Source organism: Vespa crabro, chromosome 5 (genome assembly GCF_910589235.1).
Source record: "Vespa crabro chromosome 5, iyVesCrab1.2, whole genome shotgun sequence".
In the NCBI taxonomy this organism is placed as follows: domain Eukaryota; kingdom Metazoa; phylum Arthropoda; class Insecta; order Hymenoptera; family Vespidae; genus Vespa; species Vespa crabro.
In genome coordinates this window covers 5,470,263-5,495,262 of record NC_060959.1, presented here as the reverse complement: position 1 = coordinate 5,495,262, position 25,000 = coordinate 5,470,263, and the positions used below count along the sequence as shown (strand labels likewise).

Here is a 25,000-nt window from a genome sequence, read left to right as displayed (position 1 = left end):
TACGAGCTCATATATATATATATATATATATATATATATATATATATATATTCATAATTTATTTTGATTTATATATAAAATAATTGCTTCTAGAGTCATCGACAATTTGGATCAGCAAAAGTTAACGTCCGAATGATTTCACGTACAATTTATATAACAAAGTGTATGAAACAATTAAAAAAGATATTTATATTTTAAATGGAACTATATAGAATATATTTAAATAAATATTAGAAAAGTAATAAATTAATTCTTTCTCTCCCTCTCTCTCTCTCTCTCTCCCTCTCTCTCTCTCTCTCTCTCTCTCTCTCTCGCTTTTTCTTTCTATAAAGCATCATATCGTTACACTTATTTTTTAATCCTATATCATTCTCTATTTTCCTCATTTACTCGAGTACAAAATTTTTCTCGCAATCAATACTTTTTCATTAATAATTAAAATAAATTGGTGATAATTAATTAATATCTTTTATCCTTTCCAAAACAATTTGGCAATGTTAAAGGCTTTACGTTCTATAGTCTGTTATTGAGGTTTTGATAACATGCGCACTAATCGCTCTTCCTCTCTTTCTCTCTTTCTCTCTTTCTCTCAGTACCGCTATTCTCACAATGAAATACAATTCTCCGCTTACCTACAGCACCCTACCACCCAATCCCCACCCTCATCCATAGCTATATACGAATTTATCGGTGATTTCGTTATAACGCAAACCGCGTTAACCAGCTGACTATATTTGCAGCATGGATTCGTATATGACGACTAATCTATTGCGATCGTAGAAAATCGTTCAAAATCGTTATGTACACATATACACACATACACATACACGTATGTGTGTATGTGTTCGTAATTCCATTCTATTAATTATCAACATATTGAACGATAGATAGACAAAGATCGTTTTGTCTTTTGATCAATCGGAAAAAGTTTTATTACCATCAAAAATCCGATATTAGTTACAAAACATCGACAGCTATCATAAAAATCTATTGAAGTCTAGTGAAAAAGATGAGACAGCTATCGCTGATCGAATATACCGATTTTCATGTAGCGAGATAGGAGCGTACTCTAATTAAACGGTGCACGTCTGATCTCAAGATGGAATTCCAAGACCGGCATCGATTACCCAACCAATTTGCTACGGGCTTCACTCTCCATCTCTCTTCTTCCTTTCTCACCCTCTAATCCGATCCCCTTCTCTCTCTCTCTTTCTCTTTCTATCTCTCTCTCTCTCTCTCTCTCTCTCTCTCTCTCTCTCTCTCTCTCTCGACTCTGTTTCCACGGAACTTATCGAGAAATGCCACGAACGCGCGGATCTTCTACTAAAGGATACCAAACTTGATTACAGATCGGGGAACGTGAAACGTACAAACGATTAGTGTCATTCCTGGATGCTTTGTGGAAAATTTTTAACTTTTTAACCCAGATAAAATAGAGGTTTAGATAGAGAAATAGAGGTAAGGTATCTCAATAGATTATATATCGAACAAGAGAATCTCTCTACAAAAGACGAGACCTTGTTGTTTACGCCAATTCCAAACGTCAGACCAATGACAAAGAGAGAGACGAGGGGGAGAACTATCGTTACGTCGTCGAGAGTGATTTAACTCGGCGTGTTAGACGAAAAAAAAAAAAGAAAGAACAGGAGGATGGAAGACAGAAAGATACAAACAGAGAGAGAGAGAGAGAGAGGGAGAGAGAGAGAAACAATAATAAAAATAAAAAGGAAAAAAGTTTGATGCTGCTATGAGGACAAGAGATGAATGAAGAGCGGCTCCCAGCGGGTGGTAGTGGGGAACGATTTTCAAAACAAACAAAGGACGACTCGTTATTTGCTTCGTACGTACGTACGAGAGCGAATCCTACGTTTAGTCGGACTTTTCATACATCAACGACGACATATAAAAGCAGAAGGGAGACTAGTCGAACGCGAATGCATTTCAAATCTAACTTTATAAACCGAGACTCTGTTTTCTCTTCCTTGGAGATAGGGTACGTAAAAGATTAACAGGTCCAGAGAGACGTATGTAAGGGAAGGTCTTAGAATATCCATAGTGTTTTCCCAACTCGTTGAAATTAAGTGATGCTTCCTCGTTCGGTCCTTAATTCGCTACTTCTCTGGGGTAACCTGACCTGAGGACAAATTTGAATTTGCTCAAACTGCTTTTGCCCCTTTTGCTGTGACGATGCTCTAGGGAATGATGAAATAGAATGAGAATGAGTAAAAGAGAGAGAGAGAGAGAGAGAGAGAGAGAGAGAGAGAGAGAGAGAGAGAGAGAGAGAGGGAGAAGTAACCAAAGAAGAAGAAAAAGAAGAAAAAAGAAAAGAAGAAGAAGAGACGAACGAGTAAAAAGAGAGAGAGAGAGAGAGAGAGAGAGAGAAAGAGATATGACGACCAAGACAACAGCCTTAATAGCCGGTACAATGGGCGGATCTTCGAGTCTTTTACGTCGCACTTGACGAAACAATAGTCGAACGAGTACCGTACGATAGACCGCCGCTGGAGGGTGCCGAGAGTGTCGAGGATGCCGAAGAGGGGTTGCTACCAGTAGACAACTCGGAATCCGTAGCCCCAGGTCGGATTTTAACGACGTGCTCGGACGCAGTCGTTGCATCTCTCTGCCTAGGATGCACTCTCTATGTATCTCTCTCTCTCTCTTTCTTTCTCTCTCTCTCTCTCTATCCATCTCTCTCCATCCATCTCGCTTACTATCTTCCCCTTCTCCCACCCAGTCATAGTCTATGCTACCCCTTAAACTAGTAACATCTCGCTCGTACCAAGGAACCGTTTCGTTTTCGTGCGCGCGTCTCCGGACACGTCAAGCTCTACCTCGACGCAGCTTCTGTCCGTTCACTTCTCTTCTCTTCACTTCCTCTCTTCCTCCTCTTCCTTCTTCACCACCATCTCTACTCCACCTCCTATTCCTCCTTCTCTTTCATGACCATAGCTCTTTCCTTTCATAGTTTGAGTTCGCCTGCAAGCACCCCAGTCGTTTAACGTCAAAACTTTCCTATTTCTCTCTCTCTCTCTCTCTCTCTTTCTTCCTCTCTCTCTTTCTGTTTGTCTGTTTCTCTCTCTCTCTCTCTCTCTCTCTCTCTCTCTCTCTTTCTCTCTTTCTCTTTGGCAGACATCCCATCGTGTACAGGGTGTCCAACTTTATTTAGCAATATAGTGAGGCGAAAGGCACGATCGTGCTTTCGATGTATTTGAAAATCGATCGTCGAGCCTTCCGTAGAAATTAATGTTCGCTTAACGATCACGTTCTTCTACGGTTTACCAAAGTATCCACGATACGTTGTATACGATAAGACAATCGTAACAAATTTAACTGAAACGCGTTATAGATAACCCTTACCTATATACATACATACGTATTTCGTGATACGCTCGCGTGACTCGATACAGCACAGGCAACAAACTTTCTATCCGAATTATTCGCTGGCGATCATATATCTTTCTACAGTTAGGAACCACTAGAAAATCCCTGACTGGGGTCGCAATAAAAACGTCCGGACTTTAGATTCGACGATGTGAAAGGAACGAGGGAATATTGCGAGAAACATTGAAAAATTAACTTCGCGAATATCTAAATCTATTTTTCGTCGTCGTCGTCGTATAGAAACAACATGAAGTTACGTTTGAACTATTCTTTTCAGTAATTTTAAAACCGATTTAAATTCTTTTCGTATATATTAATTGACACCCGAGCTAGTATACTCCGCTGTCTTCGTACAAACGACAACAACTTACGTGAAAGCGTGCAAAAGAGAAGCCAGCATGTTGCAATTACGAAGATAGGATAGAATCTTTGTGGAATGAAGATCAAATATTGACCATCAGCGAAAATGAAAATGATAAAGAGGTCGAATATGGCTAATTAATAAATCGCATGAGTGCTCGACTCAGTAATTTGTTAATATTTCGTATAAGAGAGAATGCGTCGATGGGATTAAAATCGTTTTTGTTAATTCCAAAATATCGATCCGTACGTTTCACGTGATAATATATAGTTAAACAAAGTAGGACGACATGTTAAAATAGAGATAGAAATATATAGAGATATAGAGATTTTTCTACAGAAAGTAGAAAAGCAGATTAATCTGTCGTCCTGTCGAAAGTACATAAGTAATATCATCGATATTCTCTATACGTCCGAACTAACATATGACAGATAAATATCTATAGTATATAAATATAAGAGATAACGTCGTATAACGAATATATATATATATATATATATATATATATATATATATACAAATACATATTAGATATTATTAAGACGACGTGTATTTCATTTAGAAGGAAGATAAACCTTTACTCACGACGGTAAAATCTTTGAATAAAGAGAGAGAAAGAGAGAGAGAGAGAAAGAAGGGGTAGAAGGGAGAGAGAAAGCCAAAGAGAAGGACATAATGAGAGGAGAGTTTGGATGCACTAACGTACACGTGAATACTTGAAAGACAAACGAAATAGCCAGAGAGCAGATACGTTAGCCGATGAACGATCGCGACCTTTTCACCCATTCTGCGGAATATACGCTTGGTCCTTCCCAAGTTCCCTGACCCACCCTAAAAAAGTACGGACGGTTCAACGCGCCCGAAATGACCTATCCCTTCCTCCCTCTCCCTCTCTCTCTCTCTCTATTTCACTATCCTTTCTTCTTCCGTCCTCTTTCCAATGAAAAAAAAAAAAAAATAGAAAAAATAAAAACAAAAAGAAAGAAAGAAAAAAAGGACGCAAAAAAAGGAAAACGTCGGTAGCTCAACGAGGCCGCGTAGGATCGACGAAAAGTTTCCTCTCGAAAATGAACGCGCGCGCGAGAGAGAGAGAGAGAGAGAGAGAGAGAGAGGGAGTGAAAAAAAGAGAAAGAGAAAGATAGAGAGACAGAGAGAAACTGGGTGGGTAGGAAGAGAGCACACATATCTGCGAAACGATTTGGCGGGCGCGCACGCGATGCGCGCTTACGAGAGGCACGCATCCATCTCGGAAAGTCAGCCGAAGGGCTCCTCTAACAGTGAGAGGAAAAGAAAAAAAAATATATATATAGAGAGAGAAAGAGAGAGAGAGAGAGAGAGAGAGAGAGAGAGAGAGAGGGAGAAAGAGAGAGGGTAGAGGATGCGTGCAACGACCGCGCACGTCCTCCCTTTCATTCTTCTCTTCTCTTCTCTCTGCACTCACCCCCTTCTTCACTAGAGCCCCTCTCCAAACGAGAGAAGGTGACGCTCTGTTGGGTGTACGTTGCTAGATAGAAAGAGACAGTGATAGTCGAAGAGGGTAGAGGGTGTTCGGTGACTAGTAGAAGAAGGATAGAGAACGTCGAAGAGGGGAGAGGGTTGAACGCATGCGCCCCTTACACTCGCGGGGCTTTCCCGGCGCGGATCAGTCGTGGCCGGCGGTGCCGGAGGCCAAAGACTTTCGCGAGGGTGGACGCGCCGCGTTTTCTCTCGCACATCGTGAGATCCACTCTCCTTTACCTCTCTCTCTCTCTCTCTCTCTCTCTCTCTCTCTCTCTTTTTCTCTCCCCTTGCCTGTCTCTCTCTCTCTTTCTCTCTCTCTCTCTCTCTTTCATTCTCTTTCTTTTTCTCTTTCTCTCTCTCATTTTCTTTTCCTTTTTCGTTCTTTCATTTTTTCTTTCGCACATCTCGAAACGAACGACTACTGTTCGTTCGTTCGATCTCGTCGTGTCGTTACGTCGAAAATACGGAGAAAGGTGAATATTTTTTTTGTTGTTCTTCTACCTCTTCTATTTTTCTCCGAGTTATCGTGCAAGATCAGCGAACGGCGAACGGTTCCTCGTACAATTATCACCTCGTCGGATCAAACAACACGAAGGAAGAAGTTTTGAGAGAATAAATCTCGTGATTGATTAATTCGAACGATATCAACTTTCTTTGTATTTTCTCAGTTGTTCTCGATCGGATATATTCTTTTATTTTTTGCTTTTCATTCGTTTCCATTTATTTTCCTTTGTCTTTTGCTTTTTCGTTTTTCTTTTTCCTTTTTTTTCTATTTCTTTTCTTCCTTTTCTTTTCTTTTCTCATCTTTCTCTAACTATCGTTAAGTCAATAAATCTCGCGCCTATGAGATTCCGCACCGGTACCGCGTGTTGTTATCTCGCGGCCGGCTGCTCCGACAACGCGTCGTGCTCGATCATCCAAGGACGATCTCGTGAACGTTCGTCGAAGACGCCGGCGCATCGTCATCTCCTCAATACCGATCTTAATTATTCTCGAAATATAGACGTATCATTATTTTGGGTGTGATAGGTAATAAAAAAAAAGAAAAAAGTAGCTGAACGAGATTGACCATTTGGTGATCACACCGGGTTGAATCGTCGTGGTCAAGTGAAGATATCAACTTTAACGAAGACATCGTGTTTCGGAGGTATCAATTAAAAGAGGACTTTCTAAGGGTTGGAGAGAGAAAGAAACAAGGTTACCGGCCTAATCCAAGAATAGGAGCATAAAGAAGGATGTTGGCCCGATGTCTGATATTAGCCGGTAAGTTTTCTATCTTTAGTTTTTATCAATCCTATGCTCGTTTCACGTATCACGTGGAAATAATTAAAATTTTACGAGGATACATCCTATCTATATACGTATATCTAATAATAGATAGTACGAGATCGCGCAACAAGGCTTTGCAACGTACATCGATCGTTTCCTATACCACGCGCGTATCAAATTCCTACCGAATCAATGACCCAATCCTACCGAAACTCTACGAGAGCGAGCGAGTGAGCGACCGAGAGAGAGAGAGAGAGAGAGAGAGAAAGAGAGAGAATGAGAGAATGAGAGAGAAAAATAGAGTACGCTCCTTCGTTCGAAATTTGTACTTGTCGTTTTTATTCGCACGATGGATGTGATACGTCGAGATTATTTTCAACGTGACGTTACGTTCAACGTCACACATTTTCAAAATCTCCTATGTCAGATTACTCCACGTCCCCGCCCTTCCCCCCCCCCCCCACCGCGTCCTATATGAGAAAAACGAAATGGTCATAGAATAATTATAAATTTTGTATTTGAAAATTGATATAAATGGAAAACTTTTAATCAAATATACGAAATCAAATGGTAGAGTTGCTATTTGAGTATCTCGTATTAAATTCAACGAATCAACAAATTCGTAGCTTTTAAACGTTCGTCTAAAGGACGGTTCGGTGGTACAAAGGTTTACGCTTTGGTTGAACTTTGCGCGCCTGTGAGACACGAGAGAGGATGGGAAACGTAGTCCGTGTGCATCTCAGTTGTATGAGAGGAGAGTGTTCCTAAAAGTTTCGCTCGAGCGCATACTGGAAACGAGATAACACCGAACTCACCTGAAGCATTCGTCGTAATCTAATTTACGAAATAATGGCAAGTAAAAAAGGAAGTAAATCAGAAATTTTATCGGAACTTTTCTATATATCTCTCATTAAAAGAAAGATGGCATTTAGAGAAATCGAATGAGTTTGTTTTAACCATAAGACATGCACGAAAGATATTCCATTCAATTGGATCAATGACCCGGGATCATGTGACCCGCATGAAAAAAAAAATTCTATTTCTTCTCGTTTTTCTTCGTTATTTATTTCTTTTTTTTTCTCTCGTCCTCTTTTTCTTTTTTAATCATCAAAGCAACGAATTCTCACGATACATCGTTTCGTGGAAAATAATCGATAAGTGCGCATCGGATTGAATAAGAGTTAACGAAATAGCGATCGGATGTACACATATACCTATTTATCTATAGATTTTATCGAGAGACCGAAAAAAACATCCAGAATCGTTAAATATTTCACGGATAAGTCGAGTAAATATTAAAGCTCAATCGAGAAAAATTTTCGAGGCTTCGATATAAATCGACTACGCAATTATCTCGAGGTAAAGGTACCTACTACGCGTTTATTTTCTTTCGAAGTCGATTATAAACCGCGTCATTAGATTTGAAAAGATATATAAAGAGATAGAGAGAGAGAGAAAGAGAGAAAGAGAAGGATATTTTAAATGCCGTCTACGTTCAGCGAAAGAACTGTGGCTACCTTTCTTCGTCGTTGGATCAATTAATGCTTTCATAAAGAAGGGTTCGTTGCGAAAAAGAAAGAGAAAAAGAGAAAAAAAATAAAGAAGAAGGGAATCAAAGAAGTCGGAAGAAAACGTTTTGTTGTTCCACCTTTTAGTCGACGATAAATTATATACGTAGCGCGTTAGTAGTGGTCGTAGACGTCCGATTGGAAAGGGCCGATTGGTCTCTCTCTTTAAAACAATAAGAAACGCCGATAACGATCGCGAGACGCGTCTAAGAAGCTTTCTCGTTAAGATCTTCGAGGTAGCAAGCTAAGAAAAGCCACGATTTCTCCTACGCTAAGTTTTCTTCGGTTTCTACTTGAGAGAAAGAGCTTCAGGTTGAGCTTGAGTTCTTAGTACGAAAGAAATCAGAGTTGAGATTGGGATTGGAGGGGGACAGAGATGGGGACGATATAAGAGAGAGTAGGAATGGTTAAAGGCGACGGAAAGAGAAAGGGAGAGAAAGAGAGAGAAGGAGAGACAGAGAAAGACCGTCCCACTAATTGCGGATAATTCAGACTCGACATCTCTCGAATCTCGGAAGCCTTTAATCTCATCGGGCGAGTCTTAACGACTACGAATGGCGTGTTTCGCGAAACGACGTTCTGAAATTTAAGCGACGTTCTTCGTGAGGGATGGCAGATCCTTAATAAGGCTCCTTTACCGACGTTTTCTTCGTATTATTTTCGTACCATCCTTCACATCATTCTCATCCTTCTTCTTCCCCTTCTTCTTCTTCTCTTTCTCCTTCTTTTTCTTCTTCTTCCCCTTCTTCTTCTTCTTCTTCTTCTTCTTCTTCTTCTTCTTCTTCTTCTTCTTCTTCTTCTTCTTCTTCTTCTTCTTCTTCTGCTTCTTCTTCTTCTTCTTCTTCTTCTTATCCTTCTCGTAGCTAACATGCTCGGTTCGACAAGTTAGGCGTGCGCGCTAATGGAATATTTTAATGGCTAAGTAAACCTTCGGTCGACGAAGTTTTTGTAAAGGATAGGACGGAACGATAGAGAGAGGGTGGAAAAACGAAGAGAATTAACGTTGAGTGGACGGAAGCATTCGCGCTCTTTTAACACGTAGACCGTGGTACCGTAATTTTTTAGATAGCGTCCCGCTATCGTAATTACCATCCTTTTGAAATTGAAGAACGAGCTTGTACGAAACAATGCTCGCCTAATTTCGAAAGGGAAATATGTGCTCCTCCTTAAGTCTCGACCTTCCTTTCAATATTTCTTTCTAAACTTAAGAAAGAACTTAATGATAGAACGGAATCTGAAACGGTAATGTTGAGAGAAGAAGAGAAAAAAGAAAACTATAACCCAACAAAGCCTTTTTAACAAGTATTGAAAGTCTTTTAACAAGTTTTAAGAATATTGGAAAGTGACGATGGTGGTTTTATTAAGACGATAAATGAATGTCTGAATAAGGAATATAATCTCTTAATCTCTTCGTTGAAAAGTAATAATTCCGATAATCTTACAACGTAAATACCTACATATATATCGATTGATATATATGTCAAATAATCGAGAAAAAAATATGTGAATGAAAAAAAAAAAAAGAAAAAGAGAAAAAAAGAATTAGGCTTATGTGCTTCGAAGTTACAATAGATATCAAAAAGTTATAATTAAGTGTTAAATAGTGTAGGAAAATTTGAAAATACAATACATCAGTTTTAATAATTAATATCGATAAAATAGAAGCTCTTTATCGAGGAGTAAGAGCTCGAGAGAGAAAGGAAGAGAAAGAGAAAGAAAGACAGAGAAAGAAAGAAAGAAAGAAAGAAAGAGTTCCTATAATCTCTGGGACGTACTCGTCGAAAGGAATAATCGAAAAACGAAGTAACTTGGGCATACGTGCTTCGAAATCTTAACGAAGGTATAAAAATCCCCTATCGGATTCGTTTCACGATGTTGAAAATTATCGTCCCGTGGAACAGATTTATTTCTCGGGGTACGGTGATCGGAAATGGAAAGAGTGAGTTGGAGAAGGTTGGGGGGGAGGGATACACTTGGTCGAAGAGTTAAACGAAGAAGAGCGGGGAAGAGAAAAAGACGAAATGGATAAAGAGAAAGGGATGAGTAGTGGTGGGTGGAAAGGGATAGGATGATGGAGAGAGGGCAGGAGAAGAGAGAAGGACGAGAATTCGCGAAGAGAGTAAAGGATAGGACGAGAGAAGCGCGAGCTTTCACGTTGGCACGTACTCCGATTATGTGGATAATGCGAGGCGACGTGACGAGCCTACGTATATGATATATATATGTATATAATATACTATATGTATATATAAAATATATATATATATATATATATATATGTATATCCCGATGGGCTCCCGGTACCATCAGCCCGCTGAATAATTTATTCGTTATGAATATAAACTCGGGGGAAACTGATTCGTAGCCAGCTCGAGTTGTCGTAGAACGAACCGCGGTCTTCGACGAGAAAACGAGATCACCAAAGATAGTCTAAAACGAAATGCATAGAATAGGTGAAAAAAAGCTTTAAAGAAAGTAAAATTTCTCACATCATAGAAATTTATCCATATGAATGTAGTTACGTATCCTCGACCTCGTCCTTAACGTAGCTCTTTATTATTACATTTATTTCCCTGATAGTCTCAAAAAGTTTCACCCATCATTCAAAATCTTCTTAGACTAGTTTTTCATTCGCTTTCGTAGAAAAAAAAAAAAAAAAAACTTTCAACGTTCTATAACGATTTGCCCGGAATCGTTTCAGTCGTTTTTTAGGATCGACATTTTGTAGATCCAAGAGAAGGGTCAGGGGTAAGGGTGGGTTGAAGAAAAATTCAACAACACCCGAGAAACTTGTCTAATGGTTTCGAAGAAAAGTAACTTTTCACTGAGCCAGCTTTCAGATGGAACTACGCGATACAAAGGAAGACGATGAATAGTCGACTGCACGAGCGGAAACTCGTGGAAAAGCGATTTAGATACATCGCAGTTGGGCAACAAAACACGCTACGATATAGACGAAACGAAAGGATGCGAGAGAGAGAGAGAGAGAGAGAGAGAGAGAGAGAGAAAAAAGGAGAAGGAGAAAGAGAGAAACAAACGATGGAAAGTGTTAAGACTTAGAGAGAATTCCATTTATGTCTTTGTAAATTTTTCGAATCTGCAAATTAAGTGATAAACATTTTAAATAGATAGTACATTCGTCGAGATATACGAATGATTGTTATTGCTATAACTTACTTTTTGTAAGTTAGCACAATTGCAGTCAAAAGAGAAATCACCTTGCGGCATTCGCATCTCGTGTCGACTCCATCTGTTGCTTTCGTAATAAAATCTTTTTTTTTTGTTCTTTTTTCTTTTTTTTTCTTTTCTTTTATTTTCTTCCACTCCTTTCTCTGCCGTCCTTATATCTTTCATCCCTTTTTTTTATTCTCGCCTCGTCACAACTGACATTTTCATAGAAATAGAAAGTGAGAGAGAGAGAGAGAGAGAGAAAGTTTGCAGAACATCGAGATCGCATTCGTATGACATCGTAAAATTTAATAACTCCTTTCTCATTTAGCCGAGCACAATTGTCCGAAGACAAACGATTACAAACAAACAACGAGATAAGGAACGAGGAAAGAAGCGACGAAGAAATGTTAAAAGAAATTAAAAATAAAAAAAAAACAAACAAACAAACAAAAAGGAAGGTAAAATTGAAAAAACGAAAAAGAATGCTTCTAAGTTCTACGCTACGCTCGAAATCGTAAAAGTGTATGATCTTTTTCACGTTTTTCCTTTTACATTTCCACGAATATCGTTCTTCATCCATTTAGAAAACTCTCTTTTTCTTATTCTTTGTCTGCTCCTTCTTCTTCTTCTTGTACTCACGACGTTTGTTTGATAACTTGCTTTCTATGATACCTCATAAGGTACCTTTCTACTGTTGACGAATTTCGTGCTTTATCGTACGAAGAAAAGCTTCGTCCTTTTCCACACGACAAACCTTTCTCGCTATGCATGAATCACTTTATAGATACAGATTTATGTTACTAGGTATAGATCTATATCTCATTTTAAATCTATATATATATATATATATATATATATATATATATATATATACATATATTATATAGATTTCAGCGTGGATATAAAAAGTATTAAAAGGTTACGGAAAGAAATAAAGAAAGAAAGAAAGAAAGAAAGAAAGAAAGAAAAAAAGAATAAAAAATAATCGAACGATTACTTTCGTTTCTCGCGTGTACAACGTGAATTAAGATCCCGCGATCGAAGGTGTCTCCCATTTTCACGGGCGATAAAGCGATGTAAGAAAGAGCAATTTCCTGCGAGAAAGAACGTGTAAATGCCAGAAAAAGAGTAAGAGAAAGAGAGAGAGAGAGAGAGAGAGAGAGAGAGAGAGAGAAAGATCGACGATCGACGGTGAAAGGAGCAAAGAAGAAAACGACCTTGTGCCCTTCGAAACGTAACGCGGACTCCATTTTCCAGCGAATCAGTCGACCCTCTTTAAAAACTCGTCTCTTTCTCTGTCTCTCTCTCTCTCTCTCTCTCTCTCTCTCTCTCTCTCTCTCTCTCTCTCTCTCTCTCTCTCTCTTTACTAGAGGACGACGAGGGCACAGCAGTTGGTCGAGAACGAGTGAATCGTTGTCGAACCGTTTATTTTTATTCGTCGAGATCGCCTTTCATCGGCAGCTTTAAAGCGACGGGTTACTATAGTACAATCGGCCTCGTACCATGTTCTATACTACTCCTGTACCCTCGAACGTCAACCGGCCCTCGACATCGCTGACGACGATCGGCAATTACTTCTCTTTTATTCCTCTGTTAAAGACACAGGATAGAAAAAGAGAAAAATAAAAAGCTTGTAATTATATACATATGTAGATAAGTACTACATATGTAAGTAAATATGTAAGTACCCATGCTTCTATTATAATTATAAACTCTTTGACTTTCGATCGTATTATTTTCGAATTATATATATATATATATACATATATTTGTCGATTTATTTATAATAGATCCATGTTATTTTATCTACTACGTTGCTCGAATATAAACGACGAAATAATAATCAGTCGTCAATAAAGAAAATCTATATACATATGTACTACGTACTATCGATATCTATTATTAAGAAATAAAATCGATCGAAATGACGCGATTTTAATACTATTTTATCGCTCTAACTTTGTTTAACTGCTCATAAAAAAAAGATTTTTCAATTTCAAAGATCGTATTTTTCGATCGAACGTATCGTATTCATGTATAACACATATGTACGTATACATATGTATACGTACATATATATGGAACATAACTACGAACTATTGTCGATTTGTCAAAAAAAAAATCGTATACACGAAATATGTTACCTATTCGTTTTGTCAGGACACCTTCGATGAATTTATCCGTTTTTCGTTTTATATTTATAGATAGATTTATATATATATATATATATATATATATATATATATATATACGTCGATATATACATTGTGTCACGATGGTTATTCCTCATGCGAATAACTATAACAAATTCGATGGCTTCTTCGAAGAGAGAGAAACAATAGAAACAACAACGTTGATAACTCGTTGAATTTCGATTTCGCATAATTAAATAGTTTTCTTACGGAATGTGTTTTGAGAAAAGGCGAGAGAAAGAGAAAGAGAGAGAAAGCTGCATCCAATTATTATGTAAAGTTTACTCAAGGAAACTTTTCGACTTCAGAAGAAAGAGAAAAGTATTATCTTTGCAAAACGAAAGAACTTTCTTTCCAACCGTGTTTAAGATCACCAATTTCGTTCCACGTTTCAACGATATATTAAACCAATATATACCCATTTATATAGTGAAAGAATATAAAGAGAACAAAAAAAAAGAAAAAAAGCAGGAAGAAAAAAAAGCGATGACGTCGTCAATATGTTTTTCATTCTGTTTATTAGCATCGCTGGGTTATTTGAATGTATCGACGAAAGGTTCGTTCTGTTACTCATACAGTTAATAAATAAATCCATGATAAATGTGTTTACAAAAGTTTCGTTGTAAAACATACGTTATAGGGGCACTTTAATTATCACAGTAAATAGTTCTATAAAGTAAGGCTAAATGAATCAAGTACCGTAAACGATTATAATGAATTATAATGAATACTTTGATAAATAAATAAATAACTCGTCATGTTTGTTCATATAGAGTGAGTTACGTTGTTAATCAAATCAAGCGATCTAATTCACGAGAGCGAAATAATTCGTAAAATTCAACGATCGCTTTCACGTGACGTTCTCTCGATTATGTACGATCACCGACGAGATACGTCACGATACAAACAACGAAAAGACATTCTTGCATTTCGTAAAACGAAAGAATTCGATGAGTTAAAGAAAAATTGGGGGGCAGGGTTGAAGGGAGAGGGGGAAGAAAGAAGAAGAAGATTTTTTCCGACATTTTTGAAACATTTTCATTTTGCATAGCCCGTCGCAAAATTGAAGACGTACGACGGAAATTGACGTTAGAATTTATCTATTATCGAGAACTAAGAAAATTGATTAGTCCGTACCGCATCTTCGATAGGAAATTGAAATTTGCAGATTATCTTAATGTCACACGGGATAAACGAGGAATATCTTATTATACGTAATAACGTCAATAAAGATTACCGTCGTATTTCTTACCGATCGGTACTGTCAACGAAGATACCCCTTTATAAATTCGTATTGTTATAATTTCCCGAGCGTAATTACGACTTTCAAATATTTTATTTACTCTTCGATATGATCGAAGCTCCTAAGAAAAAAAAAAGTTGTTCAATCTGTAATGTCGGAACGCATTTCTTTGTTCATGAAACTTTTACCAAACAATTTTCAACTGTGAATCGTTAAGTATTTCGACGATAATTCACGAGCAAGCTATTTCGAATCTCGAGGGATTTGAACGACATATTCTTACTTAAACAGGAGGGAAAAGGAAAGAAAAAAGGAAAAAAGAAAGAAAAAAAGAAAAATATAGGGAGAGAGAGAGAAAAAAAAGGTAAGAAAAAGAAAAAGCAGAACAAGTAAAAATCTCAGTGATTGTAGTGCGTTTAAAATCGTTCGGAACAATTTCCGGGGAATAAAAATTGGTGGAAGGACTCTTTTTATGGGTATAAACGATGCGAAGAAGAAGAAGAAGAAGAAGAAGAAGAAGAAGAAGAAGAAGAAAAAGAAAGAGAAGAGAAGAAAAGGAAAGAAAAGGCGGGATAATCGTTCGGATTTTTATCGTTTGTAACGAATAATCGCAATGTCGATAAAGACGTTCTGGTATCGGCGAGCTATCATTCTTTTTTTCACGGTCTTGCGAGAAAATGGAGAAGCGACTGAAGAATCCAAGAAGAAAAAGAAAAAGAGAAAGAGAGAGAGAGAGAGAGAGAGAGAGAGAGAAAGAGAGAGATGAAGAAAAAAAAATGAGATGGAAAGCACGAGAGAGGTCTGGCACGACTCGCTCGATATCCATTAACCCCTTACCATTCGTTCGCCCCCTTATTCGAACGACGAGCTACTAGAAAGTAGAATGAAAGAGAAAGAGAGTGAAAGAGAGAGAGAGAGAGAGAGAGAGAGAGAGAGAAATCGTTCCCTCCTCGTTCATCGAAAAGACACGAGTTTATATATCGTAGAAAGGAAGAGACTTTCTCTCGTTCGTTAACCTGCTAGAAATTTCAAGCTCCGGAAACAAACTCGGTTGGAGATTTTCTTTTTCCTTTTTCTTTTTTTCTTTTCTTTTCTTTTTTGCAAGTCTGCACATATACCCCAAAGGTGAATATTCCATCCAAAGTATGGGCATAACCTGTCTTTGTATACTACTACAACAATATCGACGACGACGACGACGACGATGTCGACGATGTCGACAACGGCAACGACGTCGGCAACGACGATGATAACGTCGACAACAACGACGTAAAGAGGCACGCTTTTCTATTTTCTCATTTTCTTTCGTTCCTTTATATTCTGGCCCTTCTCCTTACCGCCACACTGCGAAAGTTTTCGTCTTTTAATATTCATGTCATACTACTCCGTTAGCAACGTACTATGCTCGTAATCCATCCATCTACCCCTTACTATATCTATCTCTTTATCTCTATCTCTCTCTTTCTCTCTCGGACAGATTTAAAAATGAACGACGCCACTCCCCGGTGAAATACGAACGCTTGTTTGAGAAATTCTAGCTCGGCTTCGACCGAACACGATACGAAAGCGAGGATGCTTCTGCGCTGACGTTAAAGAACAGGACAACGCGTCTATCCTTCGGTGCAAGAGAGATGGAAGAGAGATCGACGATCGATCGATCCTCGAGGTCGACGTATAAAAGGTCGCGTAAGTGAAGATGTACTTATGTAAGAGCATCGCTCCGATAGCATCAATAGCGAACGGTCCATGCATTCTACCCCTTTCTGCCTCTCTCTCTCTCTCTTTCCCTCTCTCTCTCTCTCTCTCTCTCTCTCTCTCTCTCTTTCTCTCTGTTGACTTAGGCAAACGAGAGGCCTCGAGAGGTTTATAAATGTACGCGCTTGACTTTATCATATCGCTCACATCGACTTCTCTCTGTCTTTCTTTCTGTCTCTCTCTCTCTCTCTTTTAGAACATTATCTCGCAATATCTAACTCTTTAACTGCAAGAAAAAAAAAGAAAAAAGTACAAATCACTGGCGTTAAGATCGTTGTTAGATTACTTCAGATAGTAATTATAATATATCATTTAGAATGATTGCATGCAAGTGAAAATGTTAATAATATTAATTTCATTCGCACCAATGCGTATTCCCTGAACCGTCGTTACGATCATACACGACCGTACATGTTTATCCTCATAAATGTAGACCAATTAAAGGATAACACTAAATAATCGTAGTCAATATTTGAATTTCAACCTGTGTCATACCTGTTTATATATATAATAAGCCATATTCAATATCCCGTAACATTCTCTATACCTCTAATAAACAGGGCTAACTCACTACAAATTTCCATATTGCAAGTGAAGCGGATATGTGTGTATATATGTATGTATGTATGTATGTATGTATGCATGCATGCATGCATGCATATATGTATGTATGTATGTATGTATATATGATATAGAATTAGAAATCTTTGATGAGAACGTAAATTCTGCAGATGGATATTTTCTACATTTCGAATCGTCTAATAACAAATGCAGTTTTTTCGCAATGAGATAAAGAAAAAATACAAAGATAAAGAAAAGCGAGAAAGAAAGTTAGAGAAAGAGAAAGATAGATAGAGAGAGAGAGAGAGAGAGAGAGAGAGAGAGAGAGAACAAAGAGGGACGAGTTTAGGTCGAGGACGGAAATCGTGGTAGCAGGTTGCTTTTGACGTACCGAGCTTTTTGTGTCCTCCGGCAGAAAAAACAAGCGGCGGTCAAAACAGCGAAAGAGTAGGAGCTTTTTTTGACAATTCCTCTTTCTCTCTCTCTCTCTCGCTCTCTCTCTCTCTCTCTACTATTTCTATCTATCTGTCTCTTTATCTTCTTCCATCCTTTGTAGATATATCGCGGCGTTGTGGCACATGCACGGTTTTGGTTTGCAACTGCACGATATATGCCGTTGGTCGTCGGGGCGGTACCGCGTAGCACATTCACCGTCACGAAACGCGCGCTCTGTGGGTACACGCGGCGTGTGCATGCGGCGAATGTGCGGCCTCTCCTCTCTTCTATCGCGTCTCGTTCTAAAACTGCATGGAGATACGGAGTGAAAGAGAAGTATGTATGTACGAAAGTATACGTGAGTGTACGTCATGCGTGAGCGTGAGCGTGAGCGTAAGCGTGAACGTGAACGTGAGCGCGCGCATGTATATATATATATATATATATATATATACATATATATATATATATATATATATATGTATATATATATATGTGTGTGTGTATATACTCAGCGTTAGTGTACTGGGATGCATCCTGTAGGAGAGAGAGTATAACGAGCTCGAACCTGACTCCAGGGTCGATGGCTCGTGGTTTCGCCTTGCCCTCTCGAACGACCCACCCTTTTCCTGTCACTCTTCCCTCTCTGACCCTCCCTCTCATTACCTCTCTTTCTAGGCAGCTTCCGACTACCTCTCTTCGACCTCTCTTCTTCCTCTTCCCTCATCTCTTCTTCCCTTCCCTTCCCTTCCCTTCTCTTTCTCGTTCCCTCGACTCTCTATTTGCGCAGCACCGGGCGTAACTTTAAATCCAGACTCGAACCGTGAATGAGATATGAGGGTACCCTCACCTGTCGCGCCCAACGAAAAGAGTCGTTACGCTACGCCGTCCTCCGAATCGTTCCGTTTTCAAACGTTCCGTAGTCAAGCTGCAAAATTTACGCTCGATCAGTATTCAAAGCACGACGCTCTCCTCTCTTTCGAAAGTGCGGAATATCTCCTTCCACCTCGTCCCTCACGTCTTTCTCGTCCTCGATTTCGCGAGCGATGAATTCGAACGGGTCCGTCGAGCGGACGATACTATACAAAACGTGCGGAGTAATAATTTAAACACGTTAGAATCATCGAATAGTCTTCATAGTTTTAATAAAAAAAAAAAAAGAAATATAACAGTACAATAAATGTTGGGCCGAAGAAGAATTGACATTACCAAAAGGAAAAAGGAAGAAAATGAGAGAGAGAGAGAGAGAGAGAAAAGAAGAAAAGAAAAGAAAAAAGTATAAAAAGAAATTATCGAAATACAAAAATCATGGTTCTTTGAATCTACTATCCAACTCTTTCCACGAGATAAAAAAAAAAATCTTAAAGAAGACGCAAGTAAGGGAGAAAGAGAATCCAAGCGAGAACACGTAATTCATAACTTGGTATATTTACCAGCTCGTAAAACAAATCGACGGTGTTTGTCTTGTAACCATTCTTGAAGAGGTACGAACGCGACGTCGAACCGAACGGAAGAGAAAGCGTCGGGACGCTTTCCTTGAGTAAATACGACGCAAATTCGATACCAACCATCTTCCTCTCTCTCCCTCTTTCTCTCTTTCTCTTTTTCTTTCTGCCAGTATTCCTGTCATTCCACTCGACCTATCTTACACGTCATGAGAAAGATACGGGAAGGGTGCACTTGGGAATAGTCGTTCTTCCTTTTCTCTCTGTCTTTCTTTCTCTCTATCTCTCTCTTTCTCTCTCTCTTTTCCGTCTTCTCTCTTCATCGTCTTCATCTCAACACTTAAGAATCGAAGAAGGACTACCTTCTTCTTACTATCATCTATCCTCGCTATGATTCTCATTCATTCATCCATCCATCCGCGTCTCTTGTGGCAACGCGATGTCCTGAATAACACGTTGCTCGCTAATGTCGCATTCATGATATAAACGCCCATGGGAAATACCTCCTGGGCCTGGACTAATCGCGCATTCGTTTTCCGTGTAAATGTCGAAGCGAAAACTGGGCTACCAAGAACTTTGGCAACTACTCGAATCGATCAAAATTTATAAAGCTCGTGGAGTTACGTGAATATCTCAATCAATCGACGATTCTTAAAATGTAAAAGAAAATTTTCAAGCGTAAGTTACAATGTTAGCTTTGATAGAAATAGAAATAGAAAGAGAGAGCGAGAGAAAGAGAAAAGAGAGAAGAGAAGGATGGAAAATCAAAATAATATTTTTTTCTACTCTCCTGAACTACTCTCTACTTCTCGTCAAGCGAGCTCGCTCGACGACGATGCACCACCTTGTCTCGCATGCATGTTAGGCAGACGAGCGTGTATAGGAGAAATGTACGGCCCTTAATTCTGACATTTCATCCCCTTTCGCATAGCTAAGGGCTGTAGGGTGCATCAAAAGGGACGAGTCTTCTTGACGAAACGTTCATGCGGACGAACGATATCGAAGGTTCGCGAGGATAAACGCGCTTGCGAAACGATGCACGACTTCAAACGACACGGCAAATTCAAAGGGTTGAGTAAACGACGTGGTACAATATATCGATCGAATCAATTTTTCCTAAACGGGAGATACATAGATAGAAAATAAGATAGAATGAAAGAGAGAGAGAGAGAGAGAAAGGGATAAAGATAGAGAGAAATCATAGGAGTGACTGTGATCATTCAATGTCTTATACATCGGTAAATATTTTATTTTCTAACATTTTGTTCCTTCCAATTTTACGCCAATATACTTTTCGACGATGGTACGAAAACGGAAAAATTGATTAATAATAATGACCGTAAGTTTTACAACGCTTCATCTTATCGCGTTCCTTTTATTACCCCGTTCGCTTCGACAAATGGAATCGAAGGATACACGCCAGACATTTCATAAATCCTAGGGATTCACCGAAAGAAATAGCGACGAGAAGACCAAGAGTGACTTTTGTGTTCGTCCGTTTCTTTCCTATCCTATCTCTTTTTCTCTATCCTATTTTCTTTATTTCTCCATCATACCCTTACATATCCTCGATCCCGAAAAAGACAGAGAGAGAGAGAGAGAAAAAAGAGAGAGAAAGAGAAAGTACATCATGTGAACTCACTATATAAATTTGTAAGTACACGATATCCCACAATTTATTTGTCGTATTTCGAAGGAAACACTCTTAATGGAAAATAATAAAAATCTCGAATGCAAGAGGATTAACGTAAATGAACACATATTTATTTATTTTCTTCATATAAATAGATAAAATTCGGATAGGAAGAAATAATAAAGTGTATCAACTAGCATACTCATCTCTCTCTCTCTCTCTCTCTCTCTCTCTCTCTCTCTCTCTCTCTCCCTATCTATCTATCTATCTATCTATCTATCTACCCATCTCTATCTATCTATCTTTCTCGTCATTTACCCATTAACGATTGGCCCGAACGAAAGAACTAAAAAAAACGAGAATGTACCAAAGTATTTGAGTTTCACTTAAACTTTTCTCGATTATTCGTCTTTCGAGATTTAACCTTGTAGTCCTTGCGGCGTTAGTATAGATTGGAGAGATCAACAGTTCAACGCGTCCGCGTTGGGATCGCGGATTCTACTTTCTGTTTACTCGCCGAAAGGGAGCCGAAAGATTTCTATCTCCGCGTTGGTCCGTTCAACGGTTCGGATTTGCCACGCTCCGGTATTTGCTCTTGTAATCTTTTTATCCGTTTTCTCCTCCGTAGCTCGAAGGAAAAGGAGAGTAGCAAAAGAAGGATGAGAAAGAGAGAAAAGAGGAATGGCGTCTCTTACCAACCATTTCAGACTACGAAGGAGCAATATCGTTTGCTTTCAGCTACCAGTTCGCATCTCTTGGGACCACGTCTACTTCTTCTTCTTCTTCTTCTTCTTCTTCTTCTTCTTCTTCTTCTTCTTCTTCTATCCTCTTTTACTACTGATCCTTCTTTCCTTCCTTCTTTCCTTCCTTTTTTCCTTCCTTTTACCTTTCTCAACGACGTACATTCTTCTCTTCTCCATCCAAGTCGACATTGTCATCGTCGTCTTCGTCCTAGTAACATAACTTGAATCGAGAACCGACTGGAATCCTTAAAAACGATTCGCGTTACTCGGTCAGAACGAAACTGGATAAAATAGGGACGAACGGCAAGACGGTAGAAGGCAATCACGTAGATAGACGCAAAACCAGTCGACTTCGGGAAAACGGAAATTGAGTTAACTTCAGATTCGATTCCCTCGCCAGTCGCAATCCGACCTGCGTTCCGTCAAAATATTGAGTTATGAACGAATTTATTTTTCTAGACGGGAACTTCCTCTTTCGATGACTTGATTTCTACTGTATGTTTTCTTTTTCTTTTTTTAATTTTTTTTCCTTTCTTTCTTTCTTTATTTTTTCTTTATTTAGTTTTCCTTTCTTTCTTTCTTTATTTATTTATTTATTCATTTATTTATGCTTTTCTCATGTTACATTGTTGATTTTCTTTCTCGTTCGTTTATCTGGTACCACTTAGACAAATAGATATTTAATAATGTCGAAAATTTTATTCTTTATCAAAAAAAAAATAAATAAATAAATGGAACAAGACAAAGAAAATATAAACGATTGGAACTAAATACAACGTAAATGCCTATGTATAATACATGTTAATAAATAAAACATTAGGTCGTAACGATCAACTGGAAATCGATCTTTGGCTCATCGTAAGGGAAAAGACATCTCCTAGCCAGAAACTCAGCAACAGTTTGCACGAGGAATCGCAATGACCCCTCTCTACTTGTTTCGATGACCCACTTCCCCGTAATGGCTACGCTTTCTCTCACAATTTTGATCGTAAGCCCGTCGTATCTCGGCTCGAAGGTTAATGCGATGTGTTTGGCAAAGAAAAATGATTTCGATTTAAACTGTAATTTACGCTTTCTCTATATGTCCAATCGGTGATAACCATAAATCGTATTTAACAATTATCCCAAATAATATTTTCAACATTGTGCATGCATTAATCGTGACGAGAGTCATGCACGAATGATTTATTGCCTAATAATGATACCATATATACGTACAATGTTACATAAAAAGTATACATACATGCATATATATATATATATATATATATATATATATATATATATTTTATATTCATTTTGGAGATGCACTAACTTTCACGCTAGCGAGTAACGAACGTAGCGTACAAATCTCTATTAAATTTTACTTTCAAGTTTTATACTAAAATCATGATATATGCAACAAAGGAATATCTCAATATAAAGATAGATGGTACTCTTTCATTTTGAAAATATAAGGGAAATTTATTTCGTTGAATATATCAATTATCATATAATATTCCATTGCAGACATTCCTCGATAATAAAAATAAAAAGTTATACATTACAAACACTACCTATATGATCTAAATATATATATATATATATATATATATATATCAATTATAATTATGCGAAGGGAAGTAATGATAGTAGATATATGAAAGTAGATACATCCACGAGAGCGTATATCTGTAAATTGAACGATATGAGAAAACAACATAAACTCTGTTGAGATGCTAATTCATTAACGATAATATCGAAGAGAAACGGTCAGATAACGGATGAAAGATCGTTACATTATAAACGGGTTAATGAACTGAATAGTTCGTAAGAGCAATGTTACTCTGCTATATGTCATCGTACAAGTGTCACTCGTGAATGCGTAGTCGTGATTACTCAATGCACTTAGACTTCCTACATGCAGGTACATATGTATCTATATGTAATATACGTAAACATATATATACTAGTATATATACATCGTAGAGTAATAAAGGCGAAAAGCATGTCGAAATACAAGGTCGATGATATAAACGACACATCAACACAAGGAACTAGTCATAAAAGGCAGACCCTTGTGATTTGACGAGCAACAAAATAAGGGAACGATAGGTAGGCTTAGAGAAGGAAAATGGGCAAGGAGAAACGCATGAAATGATGACGGGAATAGAAAGAGAAGAAGAGGAGGGACGAAGGGCGCGAGTTTACTGTGCGAAACACGACGACAGGACGCGAGAGCGATCGGACAATGACATCTTCCAGAACAATTCATTGTTCCAAGGAATCTCGTTCGCTTATGCGAGTCGTAGGGAGAGATAGATAGAGAAAGAGAGAGAGAGACAGACAGAGAGAGAGAGAGAGAGAGAGAGAGAAGCTGACTCTGTAGCGGTTGCAGTATCACTGTTCCATATCCACCCTTCCTCCCGATCCTTCCATAGGCAAGCACGTTTCTCTTCCTCTTCCTCTTCCTCCTCCAGTAACATCTCCACACCCCCAACCACCCCAATGCCTCCAGCCATACACCCAGTGTTCGCCGCCGCGGGCCGTCTCATTGAATACACGCGGGGACAATGTAGTCCGCACAATACCGGTGTCAGCCGGAAATGACGCCAGGGAGAGAGGCCGCCGACGCGTTGGCGCGCTTTACGAATTGCCGGAGTTAAGGTACCCTGCAGCAGCAGCAGGAGGAGTAACGGCAGCAACAGCAGCAGCAGTAGCATCAGCTACGGCAGCAAAACCCTACCAGAACAACCCACACCCAACGCGTTACGCACAATTGCCTGTAGTACAGCACATTATCGAGATACATATCGCTCGTCCAAGTAGTCGTCTACCATGAAAGCCAGACAGTCGAGATCGACATACGAGAAATGCTGATCTAAACTACTAAATTCGAATTCAATGAAAGGTCTGTAAATAGATCAATTTTGTTTTAACAGTAAACTCGCTTTATCGACAACTTATAATGAATGATTTAGGGGAATGTATTTGTGATCGATTTTCCAGTTAGTTCGTAGAATACGATCCGATTGTGATATATATCTCTCTGGCAAGATATTCTCAACGATTATGAAACTAAAGAGAAGACATGGCCGTCTACGAATATAACTAAACACTGAGATGGTAATATCACGTTTCTCTGCAAATTAACGCGACATTACTATTACCATCAGTATTTGACTCAATGGGGAGAAATACGTATAATATTGTCGACGACGACGACGATAACACAAAGATGCAACCATGCTTCAACCAACTCAGCTCTTTCATACAAAGCAGGCTCCGCGCCAAAATCGACTATAGCTTCCGCTATTTCTTAAATAAGAAAGACAGAGAGAGAGAGAGAGAGAGAGAGAGAGAGAAACTTGACATTCGTGTCACTATACTCCATTAAATTCGAACACCATAGATAAAGACAAAAGAAACTGAACTTATGCAAGTTATCTCGAGGATTTGATTGAAGTTTCAACGGGAATCATTCATTCGAACTCGTGAATTTTCTAAATAATATCCGAGATTAAATTGGATCTTTCCTATCAAAGGGAATTTAATAAACTCTGTCATTAGCGTTAGTAGGGTTCGTAAAGGAACTATCTTAAAGCAATGCCTCGTAAAACATTTAATTTGGATACATCGATAAGAGTATTTATCAAATGAGCTCGACATATTTTCTCGATATTCAATATTTCTAAAATAGTAGAATTGAAAGCGATTAGATTAGACGGACGAAAAAAAGGGAATTCGCGTAAACCAGGTAACAC

The 25,000-nt window shown here is 38.5% G+C and overlaps 1 protein-coding gene across 12 annotated transcripts in view; it reads left to right on the top strand.

Annotated features, from left to right (window-relative positions):
• The first annotated feature begins 5,345 nt into the window (after nucleotides 1-5,345).
• LOC124424073 (Down syndrome cell adhesion molecule-like protein Dscam2) overlaps nucleotides 5,346-25,000 on the top strand; it is an 82,803-nt gene continuing 63,148 nt past the window's right edge. For 5 of the 12 annotated variants that reach the window (XM_046962601.1, XM_046962599.1, XM_046962600.1 and 2 more), the window contains exon 1: nucleotides 5,361-6,505. In XM_046962601.1, the coding sequence (XP_046818557.1) occupies nucleotides 6,478-6,505 (28 nt within the window). In that variant the 5' untranslated portion in view covers nucleotides 5,361-6,477. Of the gene's footprint in view, nucleotides 6,506-25,000 lie in introns of all 12 variants that reach the window. The other 7 variants (XM_046962595.1, XM_046962596.1, XM_046962606.1 and 4 more) reach the window with 7 other exon arrangements.